The sequence below is a fragment of the Pongo abelii genome, chromosome 9 (assembly GCF_028885655.2).
Source record: "Pongo abelii isolate AG06213 chromosome 9, NHGRI_mPonAbe1-v2.0_pri, whole genome shotgun sequence".
In the NCBI taxonomy this organism is placed as follows: Eukaryota; Metazoa; Chordata; class Mammalia; order Primates; family Hominidae; genus Pongo; species Pongo abelii.
The window spans coordinates 124,286,069-124,303,669 of NC_071994.2; the positions used below are offsets into that span (position 1 = coordinate 124,286,069).

The 17,601-nt window shown below is 35.7% G+C and overlaps 1 protein-coding gene across 18 annotated transcripts in view; it reads left to right on the forward strand.

Moving 5' to 3' along the window:
* Positions 1–17,601, forward strand: part of LOC100459434 (tubulin-specific chaperone cofactor E-like protein) — a 161,081-nt gene that overhangs the window by 26,435 nt on the left and 117,045 nt on the right. For 16 of the 18 annotated variants that reach the window (XM_063711481.1, XM_054525268.1, XM_063711475.1 and 13 more), the window contains 4 exons: positions 2,963–3,144; positions 4,465–4,721; positions 7,711–7,837; positions 9,329–9,445. In XM_063711481.1, coding sequence (XP_063567551.1) covers positions 2,963–3,144; positions 4,465–4,721; positions 7,711–7,837; positions 9,329–9,445 — 683 coding nt within the window. The remainder of the gene's footprint in view (positions 1–2,962; positions 3,145–4,464; positions 4,722–7,710; positions 7,838–9,328; positions 9,446–17,601) is intronic. The other 2 variants (XM_063711482.1, XM_063711483.1) reach the window with 2 other exon arrangements.

A 17,601-nucleotide genomic window follows, 5' to 3' on the forward strand; every position in this document is an offset into this window, starting at 1 on the left:
CTTCTTTTTACTCCATTCCTTATCAAAACCATTTTATAAAAGAAATTAAACCTAGTGGTTGAGAGGAGGGAGGAAGTAGCCACTCAGGTGAGGTAGAGAATAGCTTAGGTACAGATGACAGATTGTTATCTTAAAACCCTTTTCCCATTTTTCTTAAATCTTCAGTTTCTTCCTTTTAGGAAGCCAAAGTAAAGGGTCCCCTATTACATCATAGAACTGTAGAAACCTAAAATGTGGTCTGAGTTCATCTCCATGTTTCTGCACATGAGCATACTCATTCCAGTTGGAGGAGTCTTTTTTATTTTTAGAATTTAAAAAAGAGAAGTCAGTATACTGCCCTAGAAACTCATGGAATGTTTGTCGGCTTTTGGTACTGGGAAGTTTTTCTGTCATAAGTAAATATATCTGTGTAATGAATATTATGTCTTCCTGAGTCTTATCAATTTGAGGTTACTCAAAAAAACCTTTTTTATTTCATCCCTTTAAAGAAAATATTCATTTATTTCTAACATTTGTTACTTTTCCTGCTTGAATGATTAAATTCTAGTCCAGTTTATCTTTTAGGATATTCTAGGGTTAACAAGTCATTATTCTGAATATTAATTTTCACTGTACAGTAATGCTGATGCAGACCATGATGATTACATCATATATCTGCTAGCCTTGGGAAATCTCCCAGAAATTGTTTCAAAACCCTTAAATTATCTATTTTTTTAAAGTGTTCTCCTCTTTATTATAAAAATAAAATATGAGTGGTAGTAGTTAGCAAAGGGTTTATGTTTTGTTTTTATTTAACTGGGGTTGTCCTATAATTAAGTTATTCTTTATGCTTTAGTTGGAGCATAATTCCTGAACCCCTCCCACCCCCACAAAGAGGTTAAGTATACCTGGTAAGCATCTTCTGTATGAAAGTTCTTCATATTGGTATTCAATCATAGAATGCAGTACAGATTGGTTCCTGCATGAACTATTTAGCTGTGTTTTAATCACAGACTAAGCTCCAAATACTAGCCATATATTGCACAAATGTTTGCTACCATTTGATCGCAAAAGGGATCAGGCAAGAGAATATGTGCACACTGGTATAAATTCCTTACACTTTAAACGGAAGCCTAGTGTATTTTCTCTAAAAGGGAGCTCATTTCTTCATTTGTAAAATGAGGATAAAAATGGTACCCACTTTATAGGGTTTGTGTGTGGAATAAGTGAAATAGTGAATGCAGGGAACCTTTTCTTCTCACCCACTCTTCTGAAACTTCTTGGAATTAATCTACTTCTCACTGATTTTAGAACTCCTGAACTGAATGTTTACACAGTAGATCTGATGTAAAGTACAGGTTACTTTTTCTTTCTACCCATGGTTCTCCCTCCTGGATACTCTTTTGGCATACTTTGGGAGCTCTGAAAAGAAAGATATTCAGGTTGCAACCCTGAAGCTTGTCCCATCTATGAAGCTTCTGATTCAGTAATTATGGTGGAACCTTGGAATCAGCATATTTTAAATTCTGTCAGTGATTCTGATGGGTAGCCAAGGTTGAGATAATGGTTCATATTATGCTTATGTTCATATAGTTACATTTATTAAATGATTTTGTGCCACTAAGTTATTCAGTAAATAAGTGCCCACTATGCAGTAATGAAGTAGGTAAGTACTATATCTGCTTTTATAGAGCTTACATGCTATTGGGGGGTACGTAGGGAAACAAGTTTCAAAAAAATGTGTCACTTGCTATGCTAAGCACTTTACATGTGTGTCTCATTTAATCCTACCAACAGATGGGAACTATTTTCCCTATTTTACAAATGAGGAAACTGAGATTTGGAAAGATTAAGTCACTTGTCTGAAATCACACAGCTAGGAAGTGTTGGAACCTCGTTTGAACCCAGGTTTTTTTACTCTAAAACTAATCCTAACTACTCTTTTCTCCTTTTCTTATAACTTTTACTTACCACATTGCCTGGTTGTTTGATGCTTAATACATTTGCTGGACAGCTAGCATTTATTTCATACTCGTTTAAGCTGATCCTTCTCGCAGATTGTACCAACTAGTCTTCAGTTTTCTTTATTCATTTTTTCTGCTTATATTTATGATGTATAAATATGGTATATTGGAAAGAAAAATGGCTCGGAGTTTTAAATCCCAGACGTGACCTTTGTAACTGTAAGGCCTTAGTCAAATTATTTAACATTTCTGAGCCTCAGATTCCTCATTTATTAAAATGAAAGTAGTATTATCTTGCAAGTTGTTTTGAGAATTTAATGAATAAACTATATCAGAGAGACTAGTACCATGCAGACCAAATAGCTAAGGTCAGTAATGCTCATTTTCTTTTTCTCCTTTTTGTCTACCAAGTTGCTAGCTAAATCGTTGATAATCTTGTTTTCCCTTTCATTATATAGTTATGGATTTTTTTTGGTTTTGAGTCAACATATTTTAAAGTTTGGTACATCTTTGAACCAAATTGAATCTGTTTTCTAAGTGATTGTGATAATGCAGTCAAATTTAACACATGAATTGTTACCAGGTGAATTTTAACCTTTAATTAGCCGTAATATTTTGCTAAGAATGAGAGGAAGGAGATATTCAAAGAGAATTATATGAACTAATCTCGACTCTTTAAGAAATGTCATCAAAACTATCTTTTCTCCACTTACTAAAGAGAACGTCACATAGAGCAGAATCAGAAACCTTTGTAAAGGCAACATAGGAAATCTTCCTTTTTACCATTAAGTTCTGTTATGTACCAGTCAGTTATGCCACTATTTCATTGAAAGATTAAATTATTTGCCAAGGTTTGTTGAAATCACTTATGTCCCTCTGTGAGTACCGTCACTAAATAGGACTACTTGATGTAAATGGCCCTTTGCCTGGAGACCCGCTCCCCTAGGTTTTCTTGAGCATGATTGCTATTTAACAGCTCTGATTACTGCCTGATAATGCTTTTCTTTTTTTCTCCTTAGGTCAGTAAAATTGTGTCAAATGTTCCTCAGTTGGAGTTTCTAAACCTGAGTTCCAACCCTCTGAATTTGTCGGTTTTAGAAAGAACATGTGCTGGGTCCTTCTCTGGGGTTCGCAAACTTGTCCTCAACAACAGCAAAGCTTCTTGGGAGACAGTCCACACGATACTACAGGAGTTACCAGAGTAAGCCCAGAGAGCATGAGGGCGAGGGAGTTACGTTGCTATCTGTGTTAGTACATAGGATTACTGCTGATCTCCCACCCAAGAAATACTAGAACTGCAGATTGAGTGGAGAAAGAGGTTAGAAAAACGAAGTTATTGGAATGAGAATGTGAGGGTAATCTAGTAGCATTTCCAGTGGAATACATGTTCAGTGTTGAGTAGCACCAAGACATGGGATATGTCATCTCTGGGCTAGAAAATACCCCTGAGAAGCGTTTATCACTCTAAATCAACTCAGCCTTACTCTATTTTAATCTTCTGATATGAGAATTGAGCCTCAGCCCTTTTCTTTGGGAGGAAAAGTCATAGTATCACTAAAATGTGTTAACATTCAGATGATTAAGTCCCTAGCTGATCTGATGGGAAAATTGACCTAGTATTATTTTCAATAATTTAAGAAAGAAATTTTATTTCTGTCAATTAAAACATGCTTTATTATGTTTCGCTTGTCCCTATCTTTGTATTTACATGTAAGTGTGCAAAGGAAATTTAAAGAGGCTGTAGTTTCTTTGACTGTCTAAATATGGAAATTCTCAAAGCCCTTTAGAATCTTGTCCGTCTTAATTTCACACTCTTCATCTTATTCCATCTTAATTTCACACTCTTACTCTAATGAGGTTGATTTCCTCACTGCACCCAACACCCAGCATGGCATAGAATGAGCTTTCAAGTGCTAGTTTCACTACTAACCATATGACCTTTGATAAGCTACTTAACTTCTTTGAGCTCAGTTTCCTTGTCTGTAAAAAGGGCATAATTGCATTTACCTGCAGAAGTAGGACTAAAATCTATAATATACCTGGCATAGGGTCTGACACAGGGTAGGGATTCAATAAATGATAGTTATTATTTCTACTTCTAAACATTTGTTCATGTTGTTTCTGGAATTTTCTTCTATCTCCTCTCAACTTATGGAAGTCCTCCCCTCCTTCAAGGCCATGCATTCTTCCTGGTTATTCTAACTATAATTTTAATTTCATTCTTATGTGAATGACTATTATACTTACAGTTAGTACTGCTTAATTTAGTACTTAATTATTTAAGCACAAAAGTAATTTCGCACTACCTTATATCATTCTTTGCTATTTCAGTGTGTACTTTAGGTTTTGTCTTCCCAGCTATATTTTGAACTTCAGGAAGACGTCTTGGTATTTTCTCCACAATTCCTAGCAGAGTCTCACATATAGTAGGCACTTATTTATTTATTGAATGAATGAAAATAGGTGTAAAGTAGAAACTAAACTGCTTTAAACAATGAAATATTTCCTTTTTTCTCTGCAGTTTGGAGGAGCTCTTCCTGTGCCTTAATGACTATGAAACAGTGTCTTGTCCTTCTATTTGCTGTCATTCTCTTAAGCTACTACATATAACAGACAATAACCTCCAAGACTGGACTGAAATACGAAAGTTAGGAGTTATGTTTCCTTCACTGGATACCCTCGTCCTGGCCAACAATCATTTGAATGCTATTGAGGAGCCTGATGATTCATTGGCCAGGTTGTTTCCTAATCTTCGATCCATCAGCCTCCACAAGTCAGGTGAGGTTCAGGCTTGTTCTTATTCTACATGCAGATTAACCTGAGCATATGCATGAAATACAATGAAAGTATATTTCTTTCAGTCACAGTTTTAGCTTTTTTAGAGTGAATTTTCTATATGACCTGCAGCTGCCTATGATTGGCTAAATTTAAGACATTCATTTTCATAAATGATCTGATAAATATTAAGTGGCATAGCATTACATTGACAATTTATATTTTATACATTAAAGGGGTCATGCTATGAGAAAAGTGAAATGAAATTGATGCACTGGATATTAAAAGACACAGTAAAAATAGTACAAAGAATTACAAAATAGACCATTTTATCGGGACTTAGTTTAAGAAATCCCAACCTGCTGTCTTTTCAAATGCTGACTTTTTTAGTATCTGTCAGTTTATTGCCATTTGATCCTGTGTATCACAGGAATGAATATATTTAGCTTATTTCTTTTTTTATTGATAAATTTTATTTTTTAGAACAGTTTAAGGTTTACATTAAAATTCAACAGAGAGTACAGAGAGTTTTCATATACCCCTTGTTCCCGCATATATACAACTTCCCCCACTATCAGTGTCCTATAGCAAAATGATACATTTGTACCATTTCAGTCAGTGAACCTATGTTGACTTATTGTTATCACTCAAGTGCATAATTTACCTTAGGGTTCACTATTGGTGTTGTAAATTCTACGGATTTTCACAAATGTGTAGTGACATGTATCCACCATTGTAGTAACATTCAGAATAGTTTCTCTGCCCTAAAAATCCTCTGTGCTCCACCTATTTACCCCCCCAATCCCGGCAACCACTCATCTTTTTACTATCTGCATAGTTTTGCCTTTTCCAGAATGTCATCTAGTTGGAATCATACAGTATGTAGCCTTCTCAGATTAGCTTCTTTCACTTAGGAATATGCCTTTAAGTCCTCCATGCCTTTTCATGGCTTGATAGCTCATTTCTTTTTAGTGCTGAATACTATTCCATTTTCAGGATGTACTATAGTTTATTTTATCTACTCACCTACTTACTGAAGGACATCTTGGTTGCTTCCAAGTTTGGGCAGTTATGAATAAAGCTCCTGTAAACATCTGTATGCAAGTTTTTGTGTGGACATGAGTTTTCAGTTCATTTAGGTAAATACTAAGGAGCATGACTGCTGGATCATATGGTAAGATTATGATTAGTTTTATAAGAAACTGCCAAACTGTCTTCCAAAGTGGCTGTATCATTTTGCATTCCCACCAGCAGTTCAAGAGTTCCTCTTGCTCTACATCCTTACCAGAGTTTGATGTTCTCAGTGTTTTGGATTTTGACTATTCTAATAGGTATATTGGGGTATCTTGTTTTAATCTGCAATTCTCTAATGATGTATGATATTGAACATCTTTTCATATGCTTGTTTGCTATCAGTATGTCTTCTTTGGTGAGGTGTCTGTTCAGGTCTGTGGCCCATTTTGTAGCCAGATTGTTTTTTATTCCTTATTGTTAAGTTTTAAGGGTTCTTAGTATATTTTGAATAACAGTTCTTTATGAGATATGTCTTCTGCAAATACATTCTCCCAGTCTGTGACTTTTTTTCTCATTCTCTTGATGTCGTCTTTTAGCTTATTTCTGAAAACACCTACATAATTAGAAATAACTCTAACCTACAACTGAAAAAACATAAACTTAGTTTAATTTACCATAGAGGTTTTAAAAGTGGGAAATACGTTTTAAAATCCAGTGTTTTGCATAAGGAAGCTGTTTATTTCACCTTGACACCCCTTGAGCTAACTATTCTTCCTCCTTGATGGAAATGCCATTCTAAGGGATGAGGATAGTTGTGACTTAGGGTAGTTATACACCGGAGACCTCATAAATCGCTCCTCTGTCTTTACCCTTGCTGAAGGTTGATAAAAATAGGAAGGGACTATGTTGTTCTATGAAATAGACTTGATGCATTGTAAAATTGACCAGCTTCATTATTACAGAAAAATTTTTCCTATGTAGAAGACCTACCTGACTTAGAAGTCAAGTATTGACTTGGAGAATACATTTTCTCATAGCCATAAGAAGAGTTTCATTTTAGGACTAAAAATCTTAATTTGTTACATATTCTCCTTACTCAAAGGTTCAGGTTTTTTGGTTTTTGTTTGTTTTAAGTTTTAGATCTGTCTTTCCTGTCACCAAATTGATAACACAGTCACCCCTCCATACTCATAGGCTCTTCATCCATGCATTCAGCCAACTGCAGATTGAAAATACATGGGGAAGAAGGGTAGTTGTGTCTGCACTGAACATGCAGACTTTTTTCTTGTCATTATTCCCTAAACAATACAGTATCACAATTATTTACATTGTATTAGCTATTAAAAGTAACCTAGAGATAAAGTATACAGGAGGGATTGTGTAAGTTACATGCAAATGCTATACTACGTTATATAAGGGACTTGATCATCTGTGGATTTTGGTATCTGTAGGAGGTCCTGGAACCAGTTCCCCATGGATACGAGGGACAGCTGTATTTAGTTTCTGGTACTGTTGACCTTGCCTCATTTTAGAATTTTTCAGGTAAAAGTTTGAGTATGTTAGTATCAACTCTGATCAATAGTTTTATTCCATGAGTCTATATTTGAGTGAAATGAGTTGGTCACATAGCTTTCTTTAAATTACATAATCATGGCATACATCCTGCTTATTGGTGAAACTACCAGTGACCCCTCTTTATAAGTCATTTTGGTAGGTAGAAAATGAGTAGATGAGAGGATGTTAGACAATAACACTCCCTTTCTTAACCCCTGGATCACACAGGTAGGAGAGGCTATGGGGAAGTTTTTGTGGTTTTAACCATGTTCTACTCTTGCCTTGGATAAAGAAAACTTTCAGACTGTTTAGTTTATGATCATTTTAACATTTCAGAAGTTATTAATTGAGCTAATATTTTTGCTATGTTTCTCTTATTTGTGTGTATCTCTGGATTTACTTAAACAATATATTCTCAAATTAGGTTTGCAGTCCTGGGAAGACATTGATAAACTAAATTCATTTCCCAAACTGGAAGAAGTGAGATTGTTAGGAATTCCTCTTCTGCAGCCATATACCACCGAGGAGCGAAGGAAATTGGTAATAGCCAGGTCTGTTGTCCTGATTGTTTTGCTTTATTTTTGTGAGGGCTTATTGTTTCATTAAAGGAATAATGCACTGTTTAGTGGGAGTGCACTATGAATTTATTCATCCTTTGAGCAGACTGTGCTTGAAGGAGCTGCCTCTGTAGCTCCAAATCCTGGATGAAAAGGAATGCGAGCAATATGATGAGGAAAACATGAGATGTAATTGGGCTGCTGAAAAATTTTTCTACAAATCTGTTTTTATGCTTTTCAATACTTAGAATATTTGAAGTCCTGTTTTGGGTCACAAAGTAAAAGTACGTACAGTAGGGAATCATTTCTCTTCTTATTTTCTCTGTTAACATGTTGATCATTTAGATTGTAAATTCCTGAAACTTGGGCTGTTTCATTAGTGGAAAACTTAAGAGGGTGGCATCTGCATTTTCTTCTTGAATGTAGATTGATTTAAATATGACCACAATTATTATCTTCTGTCTGACTCCCCTTGCCTTTTGTGTCTCAGCCTCTGCCTCCACATACTTGGGAATTTCCTATGAGTATTTATTTTTGTATGAACCTTTAGCAGAAATAAGATTCGGGCTAAAATGCAAGGGCCATAGAGCTTTGCTTTTTTTCTCTTTGTATACTATACGTAGTAGTTTTGAAAGGGGAACTATAGGCTTTAAGGTTCTCTAAAGAAGAGTGGTTCTTTAAACAGGTTGTTGATCTTTGTGACAAGCTAATGCTTAGCAGATCCTTACAGCTTTGCAGTTGTTAACGTACACATTAATATCTTTCTGAAGAAATAAATGTGAGCATACTTTTCTTTGAAGAAGAATATGTCTTGCAGTAGGTCTTGTGCTTTATTTTCTTTACACAATTCTTTTGCAAATATAATAAGTTAATTCTTGAATTATATAACCCAGTTTTACTGACTACTCTCTAGACTGGGCTGTTTAATATGGTAGCCATTAGCTATGTGTGGCTATGAGTACTTGAAATATGTCTTGTCTGAATTGAAATGTGCTGTAAGGGTAAAATAAATACTGGATTTCAAATATTTTATATAACTAAAAATGTAAATTAGCTCATTTAAAAATATTGATTACATGTTGAAATGATTATATATTCTGGATACATTGGGTTAAGTGAAATATATTATTAAAATTAATTTCATGTGTTTAATTTTTATTTTTTAAAAATGCAGCCATTAAAGAATTTAAAATTACATATGTGGCTTCATTATATTAATGTAAGTTGGACAGTGCTGCCTAGAATCTTGTTGTGAAAGGGGAGGTATGATTATGAAAGTTCAGTGTCACATGAAAGTGAAACTCAATTTTTTTGTCCTTTCAGTTTAGACCACTTTAGTTCATGTCAGTAGTTGTATACAAATGGAACTACATCAAATGTGTTCTTTCAAGAAAATAAAACTGGGCCACAAGCCAATTAGTTTCTTTCTAAAGCTAAATATATTAGTATCTTAAAAAATGTCTTTATTTTGGTTTTAACTTATAGATTGCCATCAGTTTCCAAACTTAATGGCAGCGTTGTTACTGATGGTGAACGAGAAGATTCTGAGAGATTTTTTATTCGTTACTATGTGGGTGTTCCACAGGAAGAAGTGCCATTCAGGTAAAAAATTCCCCATTGGCCAAACACTTTAGAGGGTGGTGATGCCAGTTAAGAACTCTTGTGTTAGAGCAAAATCTAATCATTTGTTATTGGACCCTTCTTAGAGAACTTTGTTAATACGTTAAAAAAAAGGAAGAAACACAAGAGCAAACCTATTTTATCTCATTTTCCACAGTATATTTCTTTCAGCTTTGCACATGTATTAACACATGTATTAAGAATGATTGGGTAAGTATTTGACAATTCCAGTAGTTCCTGCTGCATACTCCATATCATTGATTCCTTTTTGATCTTTTTCTTTGGGTACATTTTTACCTATCTCCCAAATTAGTCTGTTCATTCATGTTGGATCTACTTTTAGGATATACTAAGTTCTCCGGTTAGGAAGATTTGGCAAATGTGCAGTAAGTTCACAAAATATGAATATGAGAAAAGGACTGGAAAATAGACTCTGAGGAAATATTAAAGGAATTAGGATGGTGAATATAAAGAGAAATGCTGAGGGCTAAATTAGTAATTATCTTTAAGTATATGAAGAGTTAATAAATATTGTCTAGTGAGGAACTAACTTTAATTCTGTAAATGTAAAAGGAAATGTAGCAGGTATGATATAGGCAAACATACAAGAAAAAAAAATACCCCCCAAAACAGGTTTCTGGGTGTTGGTAACTAGAATCGGTTATTGGAAAAGTTATGTGCTTTTCTTCCTTAATGACTTTAAGGATAATATGAATACCCATTTGACTGGAGGAGTTTTAGACAAACAGCCTGAATGTGAGTCATATTAGTTGTTCTTTTGGTTACAGAATGCCTGTGGCTTTAATTGATTCTGTGGTTCTAATTCATTCTTATTGAATGTGTCTATTTTTCCCCCAAAGTTCTCTATTGTTTGTAGATTTTAAGGGGGTTAACATTCTTTAAGTCTCAATCAGTGTCATATAACAACACTTTGTGGTATTATTAGTAGTGTTTTAAAGCCTAAGCATTTAAGAATATCAGACAAATTAAGTGAGATTTTTAAGATAACTTTTAAAAACTATCTGAGAACAACTAGGTAGGGGAAAATAGATACTACTTTATCATTTAACACAACCTAGGTATATTAGGTTAAACCAGATGAAATTTTTTTTAGGTAAAAAATGCTATGGTATCTATGGTTTCATTTGGTTTAATCTAACATATTAATGGATTTGTTAGATTAATAAATATTATAGCTTTGAGCATAAGTCTGTCATCAGGGTTTATTTAACTTCCAGTCTACTACAAAAGGTTTTTTGTATATAGACAGACACACACATACACATATATATATATACATGTACATACATACATACATACGTCCATACAGTCATCCGTTGCTTAATGACAGGGACATGTTCTGAGAAATTTATTGTTAGGTGATTTTATGTTGCAAACATCATAGAATATACTTACACAAACCTAGGTGGTATAGCCTACTACACACCTAGGCTACATGGTACAGCCTATTACTCCTAGGCTATAAACCTGTACAGCATGTGACTATAATGAATATTGTAACACAATGGTAAGTATTTGTGTATCTAAAGACATCTAAATATAGAACAGGTACAGTGACGATATGGTATAAAAGATAAAAACTGCTATACCTGTCTAGGGTACTTACCACGAAAATCTTGCAGGACTGGAGTTTGCTGTGGAAGAGTCAGTGAGTGAGTGGTGAGTGAATGTGGAGGCCTAGGACGTTACTGTACACTACTATAGACTTTATCAACACTGTACACTTAGGCTATACTACATTTATACAATTTTTTTTCTTTCTTTAATAGTAAATCAACCTTAGCTTAGTTTAACTTTTTTACTTTATAAGCTTTCTAATTTTTTAAAACGTTTTGACTCTTTTGTAATAACATTTAGTTTAAAATGCAAACACATTGTACAGCTGTACAAAAGCATTTTGTTTATATCTTTATTCTATAAGCGTTTTTATTTTAAAAATTTTATTTTTCTACTTTTTAGACTTTTTTTTTAATTGAAAATGAAGCCACAAACACACACAAAACACTATCCTGATCCTGATGGTCAGGATCAATATCACTATCTTCCACCTTCACATCTGTTCTCACTAGAAGGTCATCGGGGCAGTGACATATATGGAGTCTTTATCGCCTATGGTAGTAGGGCCTTCCTCTGGAATACCTCCTGAAAGACCTGCCTGAGGCTGTTTTACAGTTAATTTCTTTTTTTTTTATAAGTAGGAGTCCTGAAATAATGATAAATAGTATAATAAATCCATAAGCCAGCAACATGGTCATTGATTATCAAGTATTATGTACTGTATATAATTTTATGTGCTGTACATTTATACAGCAATGTAGTAAATTTGTTTGTACCAGCATCACTCAAGTGCTTGAGTTATATGTTGCATTATGATGCTAAGATGTCACAGCTGCATTGTAATCTTATGGGACCACTGTTGTATCTGTGGTCCATTGTTGACCAAAATGTCTTCATGTGGCACCGAACTGTACAGTGAATTGTTTTCTGTCCCTGATGGTATAATTATCCTAAGTGCATTTATACTTCTGTACTAGTTGGTGTTCCTGAATGCGAGTCATGGAAACCAGCTTTGATTAACATTAGTCAGGAAAGGAATTTATTGAAAGATTACTGGGAAATGAAAATAATTGTTAGGTAGGATGGAGAACCAGCTTTAGACAGGAACCAAGGGAGTCAAGGATAGATACAGTTTGAACTCTTGTTGTGCTTCATATATTGCTGCTGGCACTGTCATCTCCAGACACCACATGCTGGACTTCACCACTGGACACTTGCAGCTGCATCATTGGGCTTTTTATTCCCTCGAGTGCTGAAAATAATCTCTCACTGTCCTTTTTTTTCTCCATTTAAAAAATATTTACTAAGTACTTACCATGTGACTAGCAGTGTTGTAGGTGCAGTTAATAGAAGTGAACAAAGTTTCTACCTTCATGGAGCTCATATTCTAATGGGATTTCTCACTCGCCTTTACTTCATTCCCCAGGAATCAAAAATCTGCATGGGACCAACTGGCTATGTTTAGGACATGTATTCACACCCCATCTCAAGATATAGGGAGGTGGATTATCTGCTCCATTTTAGCTTCTGCAGGTGGGGTAAAATCTTGTTTCCTCTGATCTTGGGACTTTCCCTCAAATAGGAACAATTCAGAAAAAAAAAATAGTATGTATTACTGTCTTCTACTAGGACTCTTCAATATCTATGCATACATTTTCCCATAGTTATATTTTTAAAAATTATTCTTATCTGCCCTAATGCGTTCCTTGCACAAATGAAAATACATTTCTCTCTCCTTAAATGACATAACCTAAATCTTATGAATTGCTGCATCTAGTTCCCAGTCTTGGATCTTTGGGTGGTATTCATTTCTCCTTTATTTCCATATCTTTAAATCTGTTGATTCAGTTGTAAACTTAACTACCCTGGTATATACTGTTTACAGAATAATGGGAAAAATAGAGAAGAAAGAAAAGGAAAGTTAAAGTTCACAAACAATTACATGAAACAGGAAAGAACAAAATATAAATATGGACTGATGCTCTCATTTTTCTACACTGGGGCTACAATTGGTATTTACGACTTCCCTCTTCCATTATTTGCCTTTTTTTCTTCTCTTGCAACTAACTTTGCGGGCACATAACTTTGTTGGACAGTGTTCTGTACCTGTTTGTTGGGGGAGAGGGGTGGATCTCAATCTTTTCTGGTAGAATCTACACTTTTGGTAGTTTTACTTGTGTTTGGTTTTAGTAGTCTTAGATTACTTTTTACCACTAGGCCTGGTAATACCAGGAGATACCACCAGGGTTCCATCCACACTTGTATATTACCCCTCTTGTATTTCTCCTTGACTTAGCCGACAAGCTCATTTTTAAGTGGGGCTTGTGGGTAGGGGATGATTTTTCCTAGTAATTTGTAGAACTTAAATTCAGTACTTGGAAGTCTCAGCTTCCAGTTGGAATAATTGTTGTAGCACTAGTGCAGACATGCCTCTCAGATTCTAAAGCCGCTAAACCTAGGAATATGAAATAAGAGTTTTGCAAGTTAGTCACTAGATGTAACCATGAGCTGTATTGTATTTTTCACGTTTACCCTTGAGTTTGCAGACCTGTCTACTCTTACAAAGGATAACTGGTATCACTTTTGTTCTTCAAGACCCATACTTAATGAAGAGTTGAATGGGAATATGATAAGTAGTCATCATCCAGTTTTTAGTGGTGGCAATGTCTTTCTGTTTCCTTTTAGGGAAGTGGTGATGCTTTTGCTTTAGTGTTTTTGTTGAAACAGATTCACAGACCATCTATTTATTCTAATCCTAAAGATTCCAAGACCAATTAGCTATTGGAAAAGATTCATGCATTCAGACTATTTTACTTACTGTTCTGGCCTTGCTATTTATGTAATTATGCCTACTTTCCTATGCACTAGTGGTTCAGTGCCACTGCTTGGTCTCTTCCATCCTTCAGTAAATTGAAATGGGCAACCTGATTTCAGTGTCTCCTGTCTGCATCCCTGACCTATAAAGTGTTTTCAGATATATGGGTGCTCTACTTCCTAATATATTTTCAAGGTCTTGGAGTAGGAAATGTCTTCTGGGTCCTTTTAGGATTTGTAATGGAGAACAGTTAGAAGTACATGAGTGACACAATAATAATTATAATCTCCATTATCATACTTATTTTCTTTTTAATTTTTTTTTTCTTTTGAGGCAGAGTCTCACTCTGTCGCCCAGGCTAGAGTGCAGTGGTGCAATCTCGGCTCACTGCAAGCTCCGCCTCCCGGGTTCACGCCATTCTCCTGCTCAGCCTCCCGAGTAGCTGGGACTACAGGCACCCGCCCCCACGCCCGGCTAATTTTTTTGTATTTTTAGTGGAGACGGGGTTTCACCATGTTAGCCAGGATGGTCTCGATCTCCTGACCTTGTGATCCGCCTGCCTCGGCCTCCCAAAGTGCTGGGATTACAGGTGTGAGCCACTGCGCCCGGCCCATACTTATTTTCTATATGTTTTTCCATATAAATAACTAAAGCCTTGCAATCATTTTGGTGTTTTTGTAATTAACCCTACTGAGCATGCTGTTATCTGAGCTAGTAGAGCTGAGCGAATGAGAATAAGTTTATTCTTGGAAGAAAATTCTCTCAGGCAGGGGGATTTTACTGCCTCTGCAAGCAAGAAAAGATCAGTTTCATTTGACAGGGGAGGAGGAGGAGGGGCTACCCAGTTAGCAAGGGGGGATTAGAGATTTAGGATACTCTTACTCATCTCAGAATCCTCTTGTATACCTCCATTCCAATTCTCCTTCTTTTTGTTTTCTAATCAATTCTGCAACATATATGTAATAGTCTCAATATGTATGCAAATTTAAGTGACTTGTAATTCAGCAACCTAGAGCATCAAACCCTGTGCATTTGTTTTTCTGGTTACATCAGCTCTAGTTTTGTAAGAGAAAAAAGATCATTTTCTTAACAGTACCTGCATTTCAGTCTGTGCCTAAAGCTTAGTTTATGGGGATTTGACCTTAACATTTTCTTTATTTAAGCTATCTTGTATCCTTAGAATAGCAGATGCTCTACCTCATAGTTTTGAATTCTTCATGCCCCGCATATTGTTCTATTCTCAACAGCACTCTCTAAATCACCGGCACAGCACAGCACTCTCTAGAACAGTCCATGTGACCACAGGTGATAATTATTTCATTACTCCATGTCGAGGGCTTACAGAATCCCTTCAACACTAATATGATATTTACTGGCCTCTTTTAGGCCAGAAACCAATCCTAAATTACGCTTACCTACCTGAGGAACTATTGCCTGTAATCCACTCCTTGGTACCAGTTTCTTAGTGCAAACAACAGAAATCAATTCTGGCCAACCAAAGTAGAAGAGGAATTTAGTAAAAGAATAATGAATACTGTGTGGCTTACATAATAGAAAAGATTAGAAATTTAAGTTTGAGCAGGATTGATGGGAAGCAGGGTACAGCCAAGATTTCTGTATCTCACTATACAAACAATATGCTTCTGACACTGGTCATTTTACAGTCATTAGTAAGCTGCTGGACTTCATTGCCCTCAGACACTTAAAGCCATGCTTTGACTTCTTTGCTCTTCCATATCTTGTGAATAATCTCTGTTAGACCTTGCGTCCTTGCATTACTCCTTAAGATTTAAAATCCCAGTTATAGTTAGACAGGCTTATATCAACTTCCCATGTTCTAGCTTCCAAGGAATGGAGAAAGAGAGTATCTACTCCTCTTCAGTTTGTATAGTAGGAAGTGGTTCCTGCATCTTACCTATCTTTGGTTTTCTACCAATCAGTAGGGCATTCAGATGCTGGACAGCCAAAGTTGGCATATATCTACTGTAGTACCTGTTCCTTAGTAGTTGTTGATACAAGTCCCCTGTGGAATTACCCATTTACTCAGCAAATGTCTTTTGAGCCCTTGCAGTATGCCAGGAACTGTTAGGCTTTTAAAAAGGAACTATAATAGTATTCATGCTGATGGCCAGAGTGAGTGGCGAATAACAGCAGAGGGGTTGCATTAAAATGTATTTGTTATGAAGTATGTATTTGTTATGAAATAGCGATATATAAACAGAGTATTAGTATTATACTTATCTCTTTCTCTTCCAAATTATATCCATAATCTCTCCCTAAAATGTCAATGGATAGCACATAGTACTGTGTATAGTTAGTAAAAGGTGGAATTTGACCCTCTGCATCATTCAGTGTCTCATATAAAATTGAGCTTTAGTTTCCAGGTAGGATGGAGGTATCCATTTATTTGGAGAAAAACATTCCTTTTCATTTAATGAAATTTTTTTAAAAATCAGTGTTCAGCTCAATTTTCCTGTAAATTCTAACTTCCACTACAGCCTTCTAGCTCGGTTCCCTGAGCTTTTCTTCCTCCTTTCATTTTCCTCTCGTGTCAGTTAAACATGAAATAGCTCTAATTAACTTTAACATAAAGTAAGAAAAGTTACCCAAAATGTCTTTGAGGTTATGAATAAAGAGCCGACATGATCAGCCGAATGTCCTTTATGGTAGCAAAGTTATTTTGTGTGTCAGCTGGATTATTCACACACATCTGTTTCTATGTGATTAGTCATTTTGGCAATAGAAGACTTTAAAGATTATCCAGAGATTCACATATCTGTTTTCCTATCCCAGGATGAAATGCAAAATCTGAATCCTTTGAATTTTTATGATGAAAAGAGTAAAATGTTTAGGAGACCGAAGGGAGACATACTTATTAAGAGCTTTATAATTTCTTACAGGTGCTCAATTATCCTTTTTATTGCCTTCTGATAGGTAGAGCTGGAAGTTTAGCCTCTCTACTCTAGCTGCTTATGGCAATGATGGACTAACAAAAAACTGAGCAATCAGCCATATGTCTCATGTTTATTTACTTTGTGAAACAAGAGGAAAAATCTCTGTTTTCTGATTCTTGGCCTTTGACCATCATACTGTTTGCTTTTCCAATCAATGGACTCTTTTCTTTTAAAGCCATCATCTGTGCCGTGTTATTTGCGGCTTACGTAGCAGTGGTGTGATATGCTGTTTCCAGATAAGTTCAGTGTGTACTGCAGGTAGCTGGAAAGATGTCCTTACTGGGCTGGTCATATTTCAGTTGTTAGACTCTCAGGCCTTACCAGGAGAACTTCTAGGAAATAACTGTAGATTCTAGCTGGGTTTCAAAGGACAGTTTAATTTATTTACTGAATACCTACTAAGGACCAAGAGGCACTGGGCTTCAAGCTAGAGATAAAGAGGCAAAAACAGTAGTGTCTACTCTCAAGAAGCTAAGCTAGAGATGTATTTCCTTTGCTGGGCCCTCTTCATGTTCCCAACCTCTAAAACTTGAGTTACCCCAGGATTTAGTCCTTGGACCTCTTCTCTTCTGTACTCATCCCCTGCACACTTTTAGCCAGTCCTGAGGCTTTAAATGCTTTCTGTATTCTAATAACTGCCAGATTTATACATCCAGCTGTGATCTGCCCCTAAATTCCAGACTGCGATTTCCAACTGCCTATTTGATATCTCTGTCTGGATGTTTAAACCTAATGTGTCCAAAACTGAACTTTTGATACCCTCCCTTTTCCCTTACCCTGCCTCCCTCACC